The sequence below is a fragment of the Neophocaena asiaeorientalis genome, unplaced genomic scaffold (assembly GCF_003031525.2).
Source record: "Neophocaena asiaeorientalis asiaeorientalis breed wild unplaced genomic scaffold, Neophocaena_asiaeorientalis_V1.1 scaffold166, whole genome shotgun sequence".
Classification (NCBI taxonomy): domain Eukaryota; kingdom Metazoa; phylum Chordata; class Mammalia; order Artiodactyla; family Phocoenidae; genus Neophocaena; species Neophocaena asiaeorientalis.
The window spans coordinates 120760-143602 of NW_020174933.1; the positions used below are offsets into that span (position 1 = coordinate 120760).

Sequence of the window (22843 nt, forward strand, 5' to 3'; positions counted from 1 at the left end):
GAATCAATAGTGTAAAAATGACAATATTCACCCAAGGCAACCTACAGAGTCAATGCAATCCCTATCAAATTACCAATGGCATTTTTCACAGAACTAGAACAAAAAGTCTTAAGATTTGTATGGAAACACAAAAGAACCCGAATAGCCAAAGCAATCCTGAGAAAGAAAAACAGAGCTGGAGGAATCAGGCTCCCTGACTTCAGACTATACTACAAAGCTACAGTCATCAAAACAGCATTGTACTGGCACAAAAAGATAAATATAGATCAATGGAACAGGATAGAAAGCCCAGAAATAAACCCATACATCTATGGTCAATTAATGTAAAACAAAGGAGGCAAGAATATACAATGGAAAAGAGACTGTCTAGTCAATAAGTGGTGCTGGGAAAACTGGACAGCTACATGTAAAACAATAAAACTAGAACATTTTCTTACACCATACACAAAAATAAACTCAAAATGGATTAAAGACCTAAATCTAAGACTGGATACCAAAAAACTCTTAGAGGAAAATACAGAACACTCTGACATAAATCACAGCAATATCTTTTTCGATCTGTCTCCTAAAGTAATGGAAATAAAAACAAAACTAAACAAATGGGAGCTAATTAAACTCAAAAGCTTTTGCACAAAGGAAACCATAAACAAAGCGAAAAGACAGCCCACAGAATGAGAGAAAGTATTTGCAAATGATGCAACCAACAATGGATTAATCTCCAAAATTTACAAACAGCTCATGCAGCTCAATATCAAGAAAACAAACAACCCAATCAAAAAGCAGGTGCAAGATCTAAATAGACATTTCTCCAAAGAAGACAGACATATGGCCAAGAGGCACATGAAAAGCTGCTCAACATCACTAATTATTAGAGAAATTCAAATCAAACTACACTGAGATAACACCTCACACCAGACAGTATGGCCATCATCAAAAAGTCTACAAACAATAAATGCTGGAGAGGGTGTGGAGAAAACGGAACCCTCCTACACTGTTGGTGGGAATGTAAACTGATACAGCCACTATGGAGAACGGTATAGAGGTTCCTTAAAAAACTAAAAACAGAGCTACCACATGATCCAGCAATCCCACTCCTGGGCATATATCCAGTGAAAACCATGGTTCGAAAGGATCTATGCACCCCAGTGTTCACTGAAGTGCTGTTTACAATAGCCAAGACATGGAAGCAATGTAAATGTCCACTGACAGAGGAATGGATAAAGAAAATGTGGTACATACATACAGTGGAATATTACTCAGTCATTAGAAAGAATGAAATAATGCCATTAGCAGCAACATGGATGGACCTGGAAATTATCATACTGAGTGAAGTAAGTCAGACACAGAAAGACAAATATCACATGATATCACTTATATGTGGAATCTAAAAAAAAATAACAAGTGTTCGTGAAGATACGTAGAAATTGGAACCCTTGTGCACTGTTTGTGGAATATAAAATGGTGCAGCTGCTGTGAAGAACAGTACGGTGGTTCTTCAAAAAATAAAATTTAATTACCATGTGATCCAGCAATACCATTTCTTGGTATATATCCAAAAGAACTAAAAGCAGAGTCTCAAAGAGGTACCTGTACACCCGTGTTCGTAGAAGCATTATGCACAACAGCCAAAAGGCAGAAGCAAACCAAATGTCCATCAACAGATGAATGAATAAACAAAAATGTGATATATACACGCGTGGACTATTATTCAACCTTTAAAAAGGAAATTCTGACACATACTACAACATGGATGAACCGTGATGACATTACGCTACGTAAAATAAGCCAGTCACAAAAAGACAAGTCCTGTATGATTTCACTTATATGAAGTATCAAGAGTAGTCAAACTCATAGAAACAGAAAGTAGAATGGAGGATGCCACTGGCTAGGGGGCAGAGGGGAACGGGAAGTTTTTGTTTAATGAATGTAGAGTTTCAGTTTTGCAAGATGAAAAAGTTTTCAAGGTTGGTTATACAACAGTGTGAATAAACTTAACACGACTGAACTGCACACTTAAGAACATTAAGATGGTAAAAAAACCAAAAAGGATGCCTGCTTTGGTAACTTATATTCAACTTTGTACTGGAAATTCTAGCCAGAACTATTAGGCAAAAAAATAAATATCAATAAAAAGCCTTCAAACTGGAAAGGAAGAAGTAAAACTATCTCTATTTGCAGATGACATGATAGCAAATATAGAAAATCCTAAAGAATCTACAAAGCAACTATTAGAACTAGAACAAATTCAGCTAAGCAGGATATAAGATTAACACTCGAAAATCAGTAGTATTTCAACACACTATCAGTAAGCAATCAAAAAAGAAACTAAGAAAACAATTCTATGTGCAATAGCATCTAAAAGAACAAAATATAAGCCTACACGGCTTTTTGGTGGGGCTGATGGCAGAATCTGGAAGGGCTCATGCCAAGGAGTACTTCCCAGAACTTCTGCTGCCACTGTCCTTGTCCTCACAGTGAGCCACAGCCACCCCTGCCTCTGCAGAAGACCCTGCAACACTAGCAAGTCACCTTGCAGGACAGACCCCAGACTTGAGTACATGTCTGCAGTGACCCAAGCATAGGTAGGACATTCCGCAGGAGTTCTTGGATCCCAGCACGAGGCCATGTAGAGGTCAGAGGATCCATTCAGGCTCTGGTATGGTCGTAACACAGGTCCTGTCCAGCTGGGCTCACCCACCTGTGCCCATGATACGCCATGATACGTCTTAGCTTTCCCAGGCCGTGTGGATGAAAGGCTCTTGGTGCTCCAGCTACGTGTCAGGGCTGTGCCTCTGAGGTGGGAGAGCCAACTTCAGGACACTGGTCCACAAGAAACCTCCCAGCTCCACGTAATATCAAATGGCAAAAGTCTCCCAGCAATCTCCATCTCAATGCCAAGACCCAGCTTCACTCAATGAACAACAAGCTACAGTGCTGGACACCCTATGCCGAACAACTAGCAAGACGGAACACAACCACACCCATTAGCAGAGAGGCTGCCTAAAATCATAACAAGGCCACAGACACCCCAAAACACACCACCAGACATGGACCTCCCACCAGAAAGACAAGATCCAGCCTCATCCACCAGAACACAGGCACTAGTCCCCTCCACTAGGAAACCTACACAACCCACTGAACCAACCATAGCCACTGGGGACAGACACCAAAAACAACGGGAACTACGAACTTGCAGCCTGCGAAAAGGAGACCCCGAACACAGTAAATTAAGCAAAATGAGAAGACAGAAAAACACACAGCAGATGAAGGAGCAAGATAAAAACCCACCAGACCTAACAAATGAAGATGAAATAGGCAGTCTACCTGAAAAAGAATTCAGAATAATGATAGTAAAGATGATCCAAAATCTTGGAAATAGAATTGAGAAAATACAAGAAACGTTTAATAAGGACCTAGAAGAACTAAAGAGCAAACAAACACTGATGAACAACACAATAAATGAAATTTAAAATTCTCTAGAAGCAATCAATAGTAGAATAACTGAGGCAGAAGAACGGATAAGTGAACTGGAAGGTAAAATAGTGGAAATAACTACTGCAGAGCAGAATAAAGAAAAAAGAATGAAAAGAATTGAGGACAGTCTCAGAGACCTCTGGGACAACGTTAAACACACCAACATTTGAATTAAAGGGGTCCCAGAAGAACAAGAGGAAAAGAAAGGGACTGAGAAAATATTTGAAGAGATTATAGTTGAAAAATTCCCTAATATGGGAAAGGAAATAATCAACTCAAGGAAGCACATAGACTCCCATACAGGATAAATCCAAGGAGAAACAAGCCAAGACAATATTAATCAAACTGTCAGAAATTAAATACAAAGAAAAAATGTTAAAAGAAGCAAGGGAAAAACAAGTAACACACAAGGGAATCTCCATAAGGTTAACAGCTGATCTTTCAGCAGAAACTTTGCAAACCAGAAGGGAGTGGCAGGCCATATTTAAAGTGATGAAGGAGAAAAACCTACAACCAAGATTACTCTACCCAGCAAGGATCTCATTCAGATTTGACGGAGAAATTAAAACCTTTAGAGACGAGCAAAAGTTAAGACAATTCAGCACCACCAAACCAGCTTTACAACAAATGCTAAAGGAACTTCTCGAGGCAGGAAACACAAGAGAAGGAAAAGACGTACAATAACAAACCCAAAACAATTAAGAAAATGGTAACAGGGCTTCCCTGGTGGCGCAGTGGTTAAGAGTCCACCTGCCGATGCAGGGGACATGGGTTCGTGCCCCGGTCCGGGAAGATCCCACATGCCGTGGAGTGGCTGGGCCCGTAAGCCATGGCCGCTGAGCCTGCACTCTGCAATGGGAGAGGCCACAACAGTGAGAGGCCCGTGTACCACAAAAAAAAGAAAAGAAAATGGTAATAGGAATATACATATTGATAATTACCTTAAATATAAATGGATTAAATGCTCCAACCAAAAGACATAGACTGGCTGAATGGATACAAAAACAAGACCCGTATATATGCCGTCTACAAGAGACTCACTTCAGACCTAGGGACATACACAGACTGAAAGTGAGGGGATGGAGAAAGATATTCCATGAAAATGGAAATGAAAAGAAAGCTGGAGTAGCAATTTTCATATCAGACAAAACAGACTTTAAAATACAGACTATTACGGGAGACAAAGAAGGATACTACATAATGATCAAGGGATTGCTACAAGATGAACATATAACAACTGTACATATTTATGCACTCAACATAGGAGCACCTCAATACATAAGGCAAATACTAACAGCCATAAAAGGGGAAATGGACAGTAACACAATCATAGTAGGGGACTTTAACACCACACTTTCACCAATGGACAGATCATCCAAAATGAAAATAAAGAAGAAACACAAGATTTAAATGATACATTAAACAAGATGGACTTAATTGATATTTATAGGACATTCCATCCAAAAACAACAGAATACACATTTTTTGCAAGTGCTTAAGTTCTCGAGGATAGATCATATCTTGGGTCAAAAATCAAGCCTTGGTAAATTTAAGAAATTTGAAATTGTATCAAGTATCTTTTCCGACCAAAATGCTATGAGACTAGCTATCAATTACAGGAAAAATCTGTAAAAAATACTAACACATGGATGCTAACTAATACACACCTTAATAACCAACAGATCACTAAAGACATCAAAGAGGAAATCAAAAAATACCTAGAAACAAATGACAACGAAAACACGATGACCCAAAACCTATGGGATGTAGCAAAAGCAGTTCTAAGAGGGAAGTTGATAGCAATACAATCCTACCTTAAGAAACAAAAAACATCTCAAATAAACAAACTAACCTTACACCTAAATCAATTAGAGAAAGAAGAACAAAAACCCCCGAAAGTTAGCAGAAGGAAAGAAATCATAAAGATCAGATCAGAAATAAATGAAAAAGAAATGAAGGAAACGATAGCAAAGATCAATAGAACTAAAAGCTGGTTCTTTAAGAAGATAAACACAATTGATAAACCATTAGCCAGACGCATCAAGAAAAAAAGGGAGAAGACTCAAATCAATAGAATTAGAAATGAAAAAGAAGTTACAACTGACACCACAGAAATACAAAGGATCATGAGAGAGTACTACAAGCAAAGCTATGCCAATAAAATGGACAACCTGGAAGAGATGGACAAATTCTTAGAAATGCACAACCTTCTGAGACTTAACCAGGAAGAAACAGAAAAGATGAACAATTACAAGCACTGCAACTGAAACTGTGATTAAAAATCTTCCAACAAACAAAAGCCCAGGACCAGATGCTTTCACAGGCAAATTTTATCAAACAAATAGAGAAGAGCTCACACCTATCCTTCTCAAAGTCTTCCAAAATATAGCAGAGGGAGGATCACTCCCAAATTCATTCTACAAGGGCACCATCACCCTGATAACAAAACCAAAGATGTCACAAAGAAAGAAAACTACAGGCCAATATCAGTGATGAACACAGATGTACAAATCCTCAACAACATACTAGCAAACAGAATCCAACAGCACATTAAAAGGATCATACACCATGATCAAGTGGGGTTTATCCCAGGAATGCAAGGATTCTTCAATATATGCACATCAATGAATGTGATACACCATATTAACAAACTGAAGGAGAAAAACCATATGATCATCTCAATAGATACAGAGAAAGCTTTCAGCAAAATTCAACACCCATTTATTATAAAAACCCTCCAGAAAGCAGACATAGAGGGAACTTCCCTCAACATTATAAAGGCCATATATGACAAACCCACAGCCAACATCGTCCTCAATGGTGAAAAAAAAACTGAAACCATTTCCACTAAGATCAGGAACAAGACAAGGCAGCCCATTCTCACCACTATTATTCAATATAGTTTTGGAAGCTTAGCCACAGCAATCAGAGAAGAAAAAGAAATAAAAGGAATACAAATTGGAAAAGAAGAAGTAAAGCTGTCACTGTCTGCAGATGACATGGTACTATACATAGAGTCCTAAAGATGCTACCAGAATACTACTAGAGCTAATCAATGAATATGGTAAAGTAGCAGAATACAAAATTAATGCACAGAAGTCTCTAGCATTCCTATACACTAATGGTGAAAAATCTGAAAGTGAAATTAAGAAAACACTCCCATTTACCATTGCAACAAAAAGAATAAAATATCTAGGAATAAACCTACCTAAGGAGACAAAAGACCTGTATGCAGAAAATTAAAAATGATGAAAGAAATTGAAGACGATACAAATAGATGGAGAGGTATACCATGTTCTTGGATTGGAAGAATCAACATTGTGAAAATGACTCTACTACCCAAAGCAATATACAGATTCAGTGCAATCCCTATCAAACTACCACTGGCATTTTTCACAGAACTAGAACAAAAAATTTCATAATTTGTATGGAAACACAAAAGACCCCGAATAGCCAAAGCAATCTTGAGAATGAAAAACCGAGCTGGAGGAATCAGGCTCCCTGACTTCAGACTATACTACAAAGCTACAGTAATCAAGACAGTATGGAGTGAGGTGGATGGACCTAGAGTCTGTCATACAGACTGAAGTAAGTCAGAAAGAGAAAGACAAATACCGTATGCTAACACACATATGTGGAATCTAAGAAAAAAAATGGTCATGAAGATCCTAGGGGCAAGACGGGAATAAAGACAGAGACATACTAGAGAATGGACTTGCGGATATGGGGAGGGGGAAGGGTAAGCTGGGATAAAGTGAGAGAGTGGCATGGATATATAATATGTGTAACTGATTCACTTTGTTATAAAGCAGAAACTAACACACCATTGTAAAGCAATTATACTCAAATAAAGATGTTAAAAATAATAAAAAAATTTTTTAAATAAAAGAACAAAATACCTAAGAATAAATTTAAGCAAGTATATGTAAGTTGTGTACTCTGAAAACTACAAAACATGGCTGAAAGTAATTAAAAACCTAAATTAATGGAAAAACATCTCATGTTCATGGATTCTAATACTTAATATTCTTAAAGTGGCAAGATTCCCCAAAGTGGTCTACAGATTCAATGCAATCCTTATCAAAATCTCGTCTTGGACCTCTCTTGTGGTGCAGTGGTTAGGGACCTGCCTGTCAATTCAGGGGACACGGGTTTGAGCCCTGGTTTGGGAAGATCCCACATGCTGTGGAGCAACTAAGCTTGTGCACCACAACTACTGAGCCCGTGCACCACAACTACTGAAGCCCACGTGCCTAGAGCCCATGCTCTGCAACAAAGAGAAGCCACTGCAATGAGAAGCCCGCGCATCGCAACAAAGAGTAGCCCCCACTTGCCGCAACTAGAGAAAGCCCACGTGCAGCAACACAGACCCAACTCAGCCAAAAAATAAAACAAATAATTAATTAGTTTAAAAATTATAAAATCTCAACAGCCTTTTTGTGTGGAAATAGGAAAGCTAACATAAAATTCATAAGGCCTTGCAAGGGACTTGCTGCAGAACACAGTTTAGCAATTTCAAAATAAGTTAAACACAGAATTATCACAATTTCACAATTTCACATCAATTTCACTCCCAGGAAAGAACTGAAAATAGGTCTTCAAACAAAAACTTGTACATGAATGCTCACAGCAGCACTACTCCCAATAACCAAACATGGAGTCACTCCCAAATGCCCATCAAATGATGGATAAACAAAAGGTAGTATAAACATACAATGGAATATTAATCAGTCATAAAAGGGATGAAGTAGTAATACAAGCTACAACACGGATGGGTCTTGAAAACATGATCAGTGAAAGAAGCCACCCACAAAAGGCTTCATGATTCCATTTATATGAGCTATCCGGAAAAGGCAAATCCATAAACAGAAAACAGATTAGCAGTTGCTAGGGGCTGAGGGGAATGGGGAGTAACTGTTTATTAAGCTATATAGTACTGCTTATTAAGGGTAAGGGATTTCCTTTTGGTGTGATGAAAATATTCTGGAAGTAGGTGGTGTTTATGGTTGCATAACATCATGAATGTACAAAATGCCACTAATTTCTACACTTTTAAATGGTTGAAATGTGAATTTCATGTTATATGTATTTTGCCACAATTAAAATAGGGGAATCCCTTGCCATATTCTACAAAGATTTATATTCTGCCCGGTCCTCAGTATTGTCACATAGCCTGCCTCATCCTACTAACCAACCTAGGTCACCCTGGTCTACCCAGACTTGTCCCTTCTTTGAACAACCATGCGTCCTAATGCTGCTCTAATTCATTTGAATTATTTATCACATATTTTCTTTTGACATCTCAACTTTTCCCCTGGATTAGACAAAAATCATTCACTTTATTCCTACCACCTCTTTATGCAACACTGCAAGACAGTCACTAGAAGGTTCACAATGTCACTGGACATCCCTGTGGCATAGTGGTTAAGAATCTGCCTGCCAATGCAGGGGACACGGGTTCGAGCCCTGGTCCAGGAAGATCCCACATGCTGCGGAGCAACTAAGCCCGTGTGCCGCAACTACTGAGCCTGCGTGCCGCAATGAAGAGTAGCCCCCACTTGCTGCAACTAGAAAAAGCCAGCGTGCAGCAACGATGACCCAACACAGCCAAAAATTAAGAAAAAAAAGGTTCACAATGTCACCTAATGAAGTCTATCAAAAAACTTTTTTATGGCCCAGTTTCACAACTCAGTAAGATCACAGGATCTGCATTTACCTACATGGCACCTTTGTCCTACTGTTGATCTGCTGTTCTATATCAGAAGTCAGCAAACCTTTTCAGTAAATGTCCACATAGTAAACGTTTTAGGCCTGTGAGCCACACAGTCTCTGTCACAACCACTCAACTCTGCCCTTGTAATTTGACGGCAGCCACGGCCATAAATGAATGAGCATGGCTGTGTTCCAGTAAAACTTTACAGACACTGAGATTTGAATTTCATACAGTTTTCACACCACAGACTACTACTCTTGATTTGTTTCTCAATCATCTAAAAATTCTTAGTTTGTGGGACATATAAACACAGGCAGCATGCTACATTTGGCCCATGGACTGCAATTTGCTGACTTCTGTTCTATATTTTTCCTGATGTTAACATATCTATTTCTACTATTTCATATGAATGCATAGATATTTTATAAACCTCAAATAATCAGTGTTAAGCAAAACTGTGCATAAATTAAACGACTCACCTGGGATGTGATCATTTTCTGCTGCTCCTGGAAGAATGTAGAGAACTGAGGGGCTACACCTGAAAAAGAAGGAAAGCTCATGAGTGACATCACCTGCCTAGAAAGCTCCACATAGCAGCTGGCGAAACACCTCAGAATGGGAGACACTTTGAGAAGCAGCAGAAAGGATAACAGTGAGGGAGGGAAGCACTCGGGTGTCCATGCATGACTCTGGGATGATTATGTAATGTTTGGACAGGTTCGTTTTCAAATGTAAACACATTTGGTTTCTGCTGATTTGTTAACAATGTATGCTCTAACACAGAAAAAATATAAACAACACATTTAACTAATTAAGCCAATTAGGAAAAGCCAAGGAATAGAACACAATGCTTTCATTAAAACTGATGCTGAGCAAAAATATTCAGCACAAAAATTTGTAATGTTCATTACAAACCAGAGAATCTCAACAAGATTCTGAAAAAAAAGGATGGGGTATTTTTGGAAGGAAAAAAGGGCTGGTCTTTTTTGGAAGGAAAAAGAACGGTTTACTCTTAAATTGGTTTCAGGTCTCAAAAGTATTTTTTAATTAAAAAAAAACAAACCAAACCAAATTGGTTTTGACTTATCTGTTGTTAATGCAGAAAAGACCTGCCTAGACCATCAAGAAACTCCATGTCTCCTCTTGATTCTGCCATAACAAAACGTAGAACTGTAACCACTTAACATTTTTGACCCACTTCTTGCCCACCCCAATCCAACTCCATCTTTTAAGTAAAGCAGAAATAGACCTGTCTTAAGTCCAAGTCTTAACGACCTGTCTTGCAGTACCATCTCTGATTCTGTAAGATCGGGATACAGGGGGCATCAGTATATCTCTAGTTGTGCCGAGTGTGGGAACAGCTCAGAGCTCAGAAAGAGTGGAGTAAAGAGTGAAGGAAGACGGTAATTCCCTCCCCTGTGGCTGGTCAGCGCTTCCCACCACACGATGCCTTCACAACTCCCCAAGAAGCAGTATCTTCTGTTCCTTTTGTCTTGTCCTCCTATCCCAACCACAGCTTACATCTCTCTGGAAAGTTGGCCCAAGGTTTCCACCATCACCGTCTGTGACAGTCTGCATATGACTGGTTCCGGCAGGAGGACCCAAATTGCTTCCAGCTGAGCAACAAGCGTCTTTGCACCTGGGCTCTGGATCTCTCCTGAGGTCTCAGGCGCACTGATTGTCCTACCGGGACAATTCCCGCTCCCGGGAATCCCCCTTCCTACCTCACAAAAGCCGCTTTGTTGCAAGAAAGGTGAAACCTAAGCCAGTTAGAATATTCATCCAAGATCGAAAGCTCCTGGACCTTAAGCAGGACCTCCTGTAAAAGCAAACTGGTGCTACTGAGGGCACAGGCAAAGCTGGAGGGGGTCAGAGGGGCCTGGACGCCTCCACTTATGTTCACAGGTTCTTTAGAAACAAGAAGAAATCCCCCAAAACCAATGCTGCATTCACTTCAAAACTATTTCCTTGAGGGGTTAGGGTACTCAAGCTGCTTACTGCTGCGACCGACTCTTGCTCAGATTTCATGCTGGGCAGAGAACGAGGCATGGGATCTATCCTTGCTCCTTCCCCTGCTCCCTTCGCCACTTTGAATTCCTATCCCGTCTTGGAGCCTCACTGTTAGAAAGGGGACGCGACGCTGACCACAGGTGGTTGGGAGGATTCAGCGAGATCCTGAGTGGAAAAGAACAAGGGTCTCCGCTGAGAAGAAAAGTGCGCATCTACTGACAGCCAAGGGCCAGTTTCCGCGCGGTCTTACCGAGGCCTCAAACGACAGGGCACCTTGGAGATGAGAAAATTAAGCGCTGGGAAGTGCAGGTTCTCATCAGGTGCATAAAAACGGGGCCAAATTTACACCGAATCTGGACACAAAGCCGTTTCCTCTTTCACCCGCCTCTAGCCTGGAGCTTCATCTTCCCCCGGTGCTCCACAGCAGCGTCCTGCTCGCCAGCTGCCGGGCTCGCAGTCGCCGGAGGCTCCGCAACCATCTCCTCGCGAGACAGCGGCCGCGGAACGGGAACACGCCCGGCATCCGGGGCAGGGGGGAGGGGGAGGCAGTGCACATGCGCAGAAGGCCCATAGTGAACAGCCCCGTCCTGTGCCAGAAAGCTGTGCACGGTACATTTCCTGAAAGCCTTAGAGCCACTTCAATTAGAAAAGTCTCTGCGATGGAAATAAACTTATGGTTACTAAAGGGGAAGCGGGGAGCGATAAGTTAGGAGTTTGGGATTACTATATGTAAAATAAACAAGGACCTACTGTATAGCATAGGGGATAATATTCATTTTCTTGTAGTAACCTATAATGGAAAAGAATCTGAAAGTATTTTTATGTGTATGTATATAGATTATATAAAACTGAAGTTCTATATATATATACACACACACATATATGACTGAATCACTTTGCTGTGCACCTGAAACTAATACAACACTAAATCAAGTATACTTCCTTCAATTAAAAAAAAAGAAAAGGGTCGGTGACTTTGGACACATTGGGTAAAATTGCCAGATTTAGCAAAAATACAAGCCATGAGACATACTTTTATTCGTTGTTCATCTGAAATAAATTTTAAGTATCTAAATTACATGTCTTTCATTAACTATTTTCCTGATATATTGGCTCTCCTTAACAGTTCCTTGCAGAATTGAGTTATAGAATTCCTTCCAGAGACTGTTACATTGCTCCATTTTCATTATAACATATCTTCTACAGTAGTCACATCTCACTTACTTCGTTCTTTGTCCATTGGACATTAATTAATGAGAAAACACATTTCAACTTTAGCGTTCTGAGCAGATATAATGGCATAAAGTTAACAACTCTAGGAATTGCTCTTCAGATTTGATTTGTTGAAACAATACCATTATTCATGGCAAAACTTGCCTTTTCCATTCTTCAGGATTACGATGGATCTCTTGATTAACAAGTTTTTAACATGCTGCCCACCGATAAAAGAAAACTTTTTGTCAATTTTTTTCCTTTCCTTTTTAACACTACACATGACGATTCCACTTGTCCTCATGCTATAAGAGCAGTTAGTAACATCCATGTAAAAGAATCAAATTCTTCAAGAGATGAAACTCATTTCAAAATACAGTCATGGCAAGTACAATAAGGATTATCCACAAGTCAAAATTTATTTTCTTATTCCTATTATTCCATGAGTAATGTTTTCCCTTTTAAGAACAGTCTGACATGAAGATTTCACTAAGTTTCATTAAACAGTGGAATATTTCACTAACACTTTTTGCTCTTCTTTCAATTTCCACAATCCTATTGCTAAAAAGATATTGAAATCTATGTACAAGAAATAAGCAAATTAGCTTCATTCAATGGAATATTTAAAAGGTTAAACAAGAATTGGGAGCCTTTTCTTGAGAATTAAAATATTATTTCAGTGCTTTAAATAAACTGAGAACTCTTACAGCTGTGTTTGTTAAAGAGAGTCAATGAGTTTCTGAATGCAAGAGAAATGAAAAATACTGAATGCCAATTAAAAAAATCACAAAAATCCTTTCATCACTCAATTCAAATAGTATAAGTGCTGAAGTAAGAGAACAACTTCATGACAATTACTTCAACATCAATAGAAAGAACATCAGAAACTATTTGAACAGCAAGCACTGTGCAGAATATGGGCAGCACAGTCAACATCTTCCACAGAATCATTCATGCTTTGTTTAACCTTGGAATAAATATGTCTGCACCTTTATGCAAACATCCACCAAAATTTGTATTTTTATTACCTCAACCAAAAGCAATGTAGAAGCAAGGGGAAAATATGTATTTTCTGCATTGTAATCTGCATCCACAGCGATGATGCTAAAAAAAAAAAGAAAAATGATGAGGCATTTAGAATATTGATAATCTCTGTAATCATAACTGAAGCTATTTTTGTTGTTGTTGCAGTGGACTTTATCCTGGCACTTGCAATTTTTTTTTTAAGTTTTTTTTTTTTTTTTTGCGGTACGTGGGCCTCTCACTGTTGTGGCCTCTCCCATTGCGGAGCACAGGCTCCGGATGCGCAGGCTCAGCGGCCATGGCTCACGGGCGCAGCCGCTCCGCGGCATGTGGGATCCTCCCGGACCGGGGCACGAACCCGTGTACCCTGCATCGGCAGGCGGACTCTCAACCACTGCGCCACCAGGGAAGCCCCTTTTTAAAGGTTTTGAACTTTTGTCTGCGTTGGGTCTTCGTTGCTGTGCGTGGGCTTTCTCGTTGCAGTGGGTTTTTGTTGCTGTGCGTGGGCTTTCTCTAGTTGCGGTGAGCGGGGGCTGCTCTTCGTTGCAGTGCGCCGCCTTCTCATTGCAGTGGCTTCTCTTGTGGAGCACGGACTCTGGAGCACAGGCTCCGTAGTTGTGGCACATGGGCTTAGTTGCTCTGCACCATGTAGGATCTTCCCCGACCAGGGCTCGAACCCGGGTCCCCTGAATTGGCAGGCGTATTCTTAACCACTGTGCCACCAGGGAAGCCCTGGCACTTGAAATTTTGATTGCAACTCTGGAAGTAGAAAATACTCTGGCAGCAGTACAGTCATTTGAGCTGAAAGACAGGTGATGATGTATGGCGTGGAGGGTATTTACAGCTTCCGCTGCAATTACTATATCTCAATCTGAATTCCTATTAATCAAAAAATTTATTTTACCTCTTTCTATAGTACTAGCTGAAGAAATTATACATCTCTTATGCTTAGCTGTTAGTATATGCCGCTTTGTATCTGACTCACTACATTTTTTTTTTTGCCTTGTGGCCACACTGCACAGCTTGCGGGATCTTAGTTCCCCAACCAGGGACTGAACCCATACCCTTGGCAGTGAAAGCACGGAGTCCTAACCACTGGACCACCAGGGAATTACCACTACCATTTTTACATACTGTAAAAAATCTTCAAAGGGAATTTTTCCTTGCTTAATTAATGTCCACTTTTCAGAAAATTCATTGTAAAGTTTACACTTGCATTTTGGTGTTTTAGGATTCAAATGTACACAAATAAAAACAGATAATAGCAACCACTGCAAAAACTGAAATGACTGAACTTGATAATCCTATGACACATTAATGTGTCTGTCATTCACACGTCTGAACTCACAACTAACCACAAACAGGCTGAACCATTGAAAGCATTGTGAATTTGCAAGAGTGGCATCAGCCTTAGCTTTAAAATTTTTTAAGAGTATAAGACCTTTTGTGTACTGATAATCAGCAGCACTTAGGAGATATAATTGATTATTTTATAATTTTTTATTAATTGGACCACATTCTTAGTTTGCAGGGGGGAGTTCGAAACAGATATTCCTTTCCCCTTTTTCATTAAACACTGGGCCATTGGTCTCCAGGGATGGGCCCTCATATCTTATATCACTGGGTCTGGGATCAAATTGTGACAACAGCACGGTGGAGAACAGCAGAGGATTTTGCAATAACATAACATTTGTGGGGAGCCATGGTCTCTGTAGGGTGGGTGCCCTCAAACTGATCGTCACTAGGTCCTTCCAATTTAAGGATGCCTAGCAAGGTAGCATCCTGCTACCTAATGAGACAGGCTAGTATGTCTTTTGCATACAAGGAAAATAAGGGAGAATATTGGAGCAGCCCCTACCTACAGATCAAGCTCGCCAGGTGAGGGTGGGAGGGTAACTGTTCCCATCCCTTTAGGGAACCTTTGCTCAGTATGATAGCCGATTACCCTAAGCACCCCTGGAGACCGCATCCAGACTAGGTGCATCACAACACATAGGGACCAAGTGGGGACCTCTTTGCTCAGACTACAGCACCCTAAGCTCAGGGTGGGCTCAGCTTTCTGGGCTCTGACGCAATTGGACTGGATAACCAGAAAAACCCAACAGATACAACACTACGCGGTGGCTGCTAAAGCAAGTATGTCAACAGCCAGCAGAGCCTTCCCAAGCATTATTTGCTGTCAGCTGGATCCAGTTAGTAAGCCAAAAGCCGGCTGGAGACATGTTATCCTCATCTGTCACTGAACCACCCTGCTCACTGCACCAATTAAGACGTACCTGGGATTTGTTTTAATCAGGCATGATAAAATGACAGACATGGAGACAACTGTCTTTGAAAGAAGACTTCATTACTTACAATGTTCAAGAGGACGGGAGACACCACACCATGCAGGGCCACATGGGGAAACACCAGTCAAGAGACAGAAGACATGAAGAGAAATCATGAACGAAAGCCTTTCTTACTACAGTGGTGGTGATAAACTATAGTAACCTAACTATACTATGTTAGGTGGGGAAGTGCCCTATTGGGCAGGAAGCAAAACACAGATGGTGGGGGTTTTACGCACCTGTGGAAACACAGGGATGGTATGTATGCCAACATCTTTAGCCATTAACTTGGCCCATGAATTCAAGATGCTAAACCATCAATTACAGAATATCGAAAATGACTATTGCATTAATACATCATACTAACAGAAAAAACTCATATTGTTATCTCATTTAATAAAACATGATTATCTCAATAGATGCAGGAAAGCATTCAACAAAATCCAGCACGCTTTCATGATACAAGACAGAACTAGGAATAGAATGGAATTGCCTCAACCTAATAAAGGCCATTTTTGAAAAACCCACAGTTAGCATCATATTTGATGATGGAAGACTGAATGCTTTCCTCCTAAGATCAGGAACAAGGCAAAGATGTTAAAAACAAAATCTTCCAATTCAGAAACCCTCTCCACATAGGTAGGAGGAAAGAAAAATCATTTCCTAGGCCCAGCATGACGCACTTATTTGTTTCACTTGGTGCGCTTGCCCAGCATGGTGTGAATGTGCCACTCCCTGCCATACCCCTTTTCTTTCAAAGGCCACATCATGACCAAATCAGGTGTCTTTTCCCCAGGGAGCTCCACAGCTACTCCATCCAGAGTACAGAATATGATAGCCTTTTAGTTGCACAACAGGTCTCTCCCCAATAGGTTTATAGAAGAATCAGGAGAAAGAACATGCATTCCCAAGTTAGAGGACCTATCTGCATGGGAATTGTGGAGGAAAAGGAACAAGTAGGAGACTGATGCAAAATACTAACCCTCTGTATCGATCTGCCGCCAGATGGAAAATGAGAAATTTCTGAGGAAATTGCAGAATAAGTAGCACCAGGCTTTATTAGAGCAGGCAGAGATTAGCCTGAGGGAAAGTTACTGACACACGTGGTTCACCAGCTCCCACCTCTGAGATTCTCACAATCTGCCAATTTTGAGCCATTTGCCAAGTATTTCCTGGCTGAAGGTTTTGTTCTAGGTCCTGCTGATTCTCTTGTCCCTGCAAGCCCTGCCTCCTCCGGAGTCTCTCTCTACAGTCCCCTCTCGCTGATCCCGTCACGGACTGACTGGAGTAGGGAGCATTCCCTTAGCAAGGAGTTCTAACTGAGCAGCCAACACAGAAGCCTTTTCTTTTTTTTTCACTTTCTCTATATTATCCCCAAAGTGAGTAGCTGCTGCTCAGATTTGACTAACAGTCTATCCTTGCCGTCCTCCCACTTTTCCTTAATTTGCATTTGGACAGTTGGCTAGAGAGTCAAAACAAAGGTTGTTAAAACCAGAGCATATTTTGACCTGACCCCAGGTTCACATCAGGGAATTTTGAGAAAGCCTCAACAAACCACTGACGGAAATCAGTGGGGGACTCACATGTCTTCTGGGTACACTGTTGCAATATCTCCCAGCTCAACTTCAGTGGAAAGGCTTCGAGTACAGCTGTTAGCAACCCTTCTCAAAGAGTTCGTAACTTCCTTAGTTACTCCACAGTTATGAGGGGTGGCGTGGCAGAGAGTCAGCTTCCCCTGGCCACCACACCCCTTTATGTAGTGATCTTCCAGACCCTAACGTGACTGCTTTATCAAAGGAGCAAAATCTGCTAATTACAGGATTCCACGCAGCTGCTGGTTGCTGAATTCTATGCAATAAATCAGTATACACTGCCATGTGTGGGCTGCAAATTGAAAACACACTGAGGTGTATGTCTTCCGGGGCCTTGGGGAAAAGAAGCCTTTAAATGAGTAACATCAGCTGGTGAGAAAGGCACTTGAATTACCCAGGAGTTCTGGCTGGCTTCTCAATGGCATCAGCTGTGCTGGTGATCCAAATAGGATGGGCTGGTTTCCTTCATGTTGAGACAAGAAAAATATGAATCGTGTGGGCACTTTGGTTTCCCTTCCTGTGTTTACATTAATTAGTTGAACACCTTGTTTGCCTTTTTCCAAGTGACTAGTACAGCTACTCTCCATACGTTGCCTTACTACGCAGACTCTTTTATCCAAGCTCTTAATCTTTCCATGATTCTCCCTTTATCATTTGCACCTTCCTAGCTATGTGTGGATAATAAGGGACTACTTAAGGGGTCATCTGGTCTAAGACATGAAATGGACCCAGTCTAGGCCACAAAGTATATAACTCTGTGTCCTCAAACCAAGCAGGTAATTTATTACCAGCTAAAGAAGTTGTGCCCTGGGTTTCCCTGGTGGCGCAGTGGTTGAGAGTCCGCCTGCCGATGCAGGGGACGCGGGTTCGTGCCCCGGTCCGGGAAGATCCCACATGCCACCATGGCCGCTGAGCCTGCGTGTCCGGAGCCTGTGCTCCGCAACAGGAGAGGCCACAGCAGTGGAAGGCCCGCGTAGTTGTGCCCTGAAGGGAACCACCCATCTGAAAGATCATCACCTCACTCTTCCCCTGAGTCAGTTTCAGGCACGGAGGGGTAAAGACATTCAGGGAAAGCAGGAGGAGGGACAAGCAGAGTGAGGAGGAGCAGGGTTCTGTAAAAGAGAAAATGTATTTAATTCTCACATTTTTCTCTCCTGTTTTTTCGGTATTTCCTTCTGGCTATCCAAATAATTTTTAACTCTTCTTAGGATAGTTAGAATGATATTCATCCCATAAATATCAGCAACTCACTTACTGGAATAAAGTCCTTCTAAGAACTTCTGCAAATCAAAAGAATTGTCCTCTGGCCACTGCAGGATTGGAGTCTCAACGTGTACGCCCATTCCCAAAGTGACAGACAGATATTAACTGCTTTAAAAAAAGAGACCTGCGGGCAACATTCCTGGCTTCCCATATTTTCCAACCATACGGTGATCTTGATGAGAGTTTAGAGCCCATTATTACCCATGTTCATTCAATAGTAAAATCTTGAATTTGAACAGGGATGTTTGTTTAGCCAGTATTCCAAAAAAGCATAGAGCTATAATAACTTAGGGTCTTTTACTGACTATTGTGAGGCCACAGACTTTCAGTTGATTTGGCTCAAATCAAGAACTGCCAGACTCATCCCATTCTTATTACCAAAATTGTTGGAGAAATATAATTAAAAATAAAAATTTCTCCCAACACAGAAAACCTACTTCCAAAGGTAGAAGACAAAGAATTTTATTATTGAATAAGCATAAAACCAGAATGTGATGTGCATTACAGGCAATCTGCTAAGAGACTGCAAAGACAGAGAGAAATCTCACCCTTTTATAAAGCCAAGCAGGTACAACTCATTACATACATGTTCTCAAGATAAACAATAACTAGTCCTTAAGTAAGAGGACTTGACAGTACCATTTATTGCACAGTTCACCCAAAATTTGTCTGGTAATTGGGATGACCATCTGTTGTCTTTATAAAAGGAAAAACAAGCTTCTCATATCTTTATGACAAGAGGCAGTTTTGAGCAAGGCACCCATTGAAGTTAGGCTCTCGTTGAAGTTAGGCTCCCACCCTACCCCAGAAACTGGGAAAAAGGAGTGCTATCTCCCTAGAAGTATTTCAAAGAGATGGCTCTGAGGCTCCTTGAGAAAGATACTCTGCAGGGGTGCAAAACTGCCAAGAGGCTTTTTAAAAGGTTCATATTCATCTCAAAGGGATAAAGAATTTACAAGTTTACAAAAGAAAATGCTCTACAAAAACGAAGCAGGGATGTCTCTTCCATTATCTTTAACAGAATAATAATCCTCTTATTTTTCATTTCTATTTGCCCTTACACCACTCTCACCACTTCTAGTTAATATTGTACTGAAGGTCTTACGGCAATTAGGAAAGAAGATGCAACAAAAGGCATACAGATGGGAAATAAAGAGGTAATGCTATTGCTATATGCAGATGGCATGACCTTGTATACAGAAAATGCTTAGAAACCCACTGAAAAATATTAGAATAAATGAATTCAGCAAAGTTACAGGACACAAGATCTATCTATCTATCTATCTATCTATCTATCTATATATATCAATTGATCTTGTATACACTAGCAATGAGCAATCCAAAAACAAAATTAAGAAAACAAACTCATTTGCAATAGCATCAAAAGAAAACAATTCTTAGGAGTGAATTTAACAAAAGGAGTGTAACATTTCTACAAAGAAAACTGAAAGACCTGTACAAGGCTTGCCTGATGAAAAGTTCACTGAAAGATTTTTAAAGATCTAAATAAATGGAGAATCGGCAAGATGGCAAAAATAAGATTCCAGCCCTCTCTCTCCCTAGAAACACCAATTTAACAACAATCCATGGATGAAAACCAATATATGCAATACATTATGGAAGTCCCAGAAGGACAAGAGAAAGAGAGCAGAAATACATTTGCATGTCGAAAGGTGAAAAATAAATCTGAAAAAATTCAGGGGAATTTTACCTTAGTGAAACTTCTAGGGGTTCAGTGGTGTAGAGCATGTCAAGATATCCCTTCTATACATGCTTGAAGTGTTAGTGGCAGATAGGGATGCTGTTTGGAGCCTTTGGTAAGCTCACTTCTTGTGAGCCAATTCCTTAAAACCAATCAATCTCTCTGGAATTTATGCATATTTAATTTAATTATGCCTATTTTAAAAGAGGATGGGGTCATTTAATTTTCTTCTACGTTTATAGGCAATTATACCTCTATCATTGAATTACATGTCAATATCAGTTAGGGTCACTTTATTTGAAAGTAAATAAATGTGCATGCACTCATGTAATTCCATATATGTGATCTTATAAAATTCACTTGGAATGAAGATACCTCAGACTCCTCAGCTTCTGTTCTATAGATAGCAGAGACAGTGAAGTTACACTGAAGGGCTGCAGTTAATAGAGGGAGGCAGAATTGAAGAAAATGAAAAAACTCTTTTTGCTCTCAAGCATCAGACTGATAAGAAAGTGTGGAAGGAAGATGAATAAAACAAAGCTCAGCACCTACTCTCTGCCCTTTGGTTCCCCATGGAAACTATTATTACATCCTGCTCTTTTCAAAAGAATAAAAGTTCAAGTCTTCTCGATATAAGATACCTACTCCCTGATCTGTCTCTATCTCATACCAAACACCCAAATGTCTACTCAATCTTACTCATTGCCTCTTGCCTCTCTCTCTTATTTAGAGCCCTTCCACACCACCATTTCCTCATACTAGGCATTCATCACTTCTCATCTAAACTACTATAAAAGACTCCTTCCAGGTTTCCCTTCCTCACCTGAACTCCAATTCATCCCGTATATTCAATTTTTAAAAATCTTTTTTTAGGGCTTCCCTGGTGGCGCAGTGGTTGAGAGTCCGCCTGCCGATGCAGGGCACACGGGTTCGTGTCTCAGTCTGGGAAGATCCCACATGCCGCAGAGTGGCTGGGCCTGTGAGCCATGGCCGCTGGGCCTGCACATCCGGAGCCTGTGCTCCACAACGGGAGAGGCCACAACAGTGAGAGGCCCGTGTACCGCAAAAAAACAAAACAAAACTTTTTTTTACTAAATAAAACACATATACAGAGAACCATACAAATATACAGCATAAATAAATGTTATTAAGCAAACATCCTAGTAATTACCACTAGGTCAAGAAATAGAACTTTACCAGCCACCCTAAAAATCTTTTCCCTTGCCCAATTTACCTCTCCCCATAGTAATACCATCTTGAATTTTAGAGTCATTCTTTTTTCGTTTCTTTACAGCATGTGTTATCTCTAAGTGTGCATCTCTAGAATTATAGTTTAGTCTTTCCCATTTAAAAAAGCAAAAATATAAGAACCGATTATGGCTTTCAATTTTTTCTACAGATTTTCTTCTATATCTTTCTGTTCTTTTCAATTTGGCTTTGAAAAACCTGGGGCATCTGACATGGTGCAGTCCAGATTTTGCTGCTTACACATTCATGGTGCAGTGTTCCTTTGTCCTCTGTACTCCATGCAAACTGGCTGGTGGATTGACAGGCCTAATCATGCTGAGGGTGATCACTTTAGCAAGACCATATGCAGTGTGTGTTCTTTTACCATGAGGCATATAATTAACTAGTAGTCTCTCTTTGTAACAACTGATGATGCCATTAATTCACTGGACGAGGCAAAATAATGATGTCCTAATTCTATCATTACATTTTTATATATAGACTTTGTTAGAATAATTTTAGATTTATAGAAAAGACAGTACAGCGAGTTCTCATATAACCCACACTATCTAGCTCCCAATATGATTAACAGTTTATATCAGTATGGCACATTTGTTACAATTAATGAACCAATATTGATCAATTACTATTAACTAACATCCACACTTTACTCAGATTTCCTTGGTTTTCATCTAATGTCGTCTACTGTTCCAGGACCCCACCCAGAATATCACATTGCATTTGGTTGTCATATCAACTTAAGCATTTCTTGGCTATGACAGTTTCTCAGATTTTCCTTGTTTTGTATGAACTTCACAGTTTTGAGATGTACTGGTCAGATACTTTTCAGTATGCCTCTTGGCTGAAATTTGAAATTTTTAAGATTAAACTGTGGTTGTGGGATTTGGGGAGGAAAAGCACATAAAATGCCACTTTCATCACATCAGACCAGAGGTACACACCATCAACATGACCTACCACTGCTGATACTGACCTTGATCACTTGTTTGTCCAGTTTCTCCATGGTTGTTATATTTTTATGTCTTTCTTTCCATACGGTACACTTTAGAAGTAACCATGCACAGCCACAGGAATGGGGAGTTATGCTCTTCCTCCTTGGTGGCAATCTACATAAATTATTTGGAATTTTACATAGGAGCTCTGTTCTCCCCCATTTATTTAATAATTTGTATCAGTATGATTGGCTCCTGTGGTCCTCTGACATATCCTCATCAAGGTGGTATTTTTTTGTTTGAGCACTTCCTTACATTCTGGTACTATAAGATGCTCCAGGCTTCTT

General features: G+C 40.3%; 1 protein-coding gene across 2 annotated transcripts in view; it reads right to left on the minus strand.

The window, feature by feature from the left end:
- Positions 1-22843, minus strand: part of ZNF37A (zinc finger protein 37A) — a 67554-nt gene that overhangs the window by 39042 nt on the left and 5669 nt on the right. Inside the window, exons 2-3 of one of the 2 annotated variants that reach the window (XM_024761435.1) lie at positions 13438-13513; positions 9667-9725 (exon numbers count right to left, since the gene is read on the minus strand). In XM_024761435.1, coding sequence (XP_024617203.1) covers positions 9667-9681 — 15 coding nt within the window. In that variant the 5' untranslated portion in view covers positions 9682-9725; positions 13438-13513. Of the gene's footprint in view, positions 1-9666; positions 9726-11447; positions 11752-13437; positions 13514-22843 lie in introns of those variants that run through there. The other variant, XM_024761434.1, reaches the window with a different exon arrangement.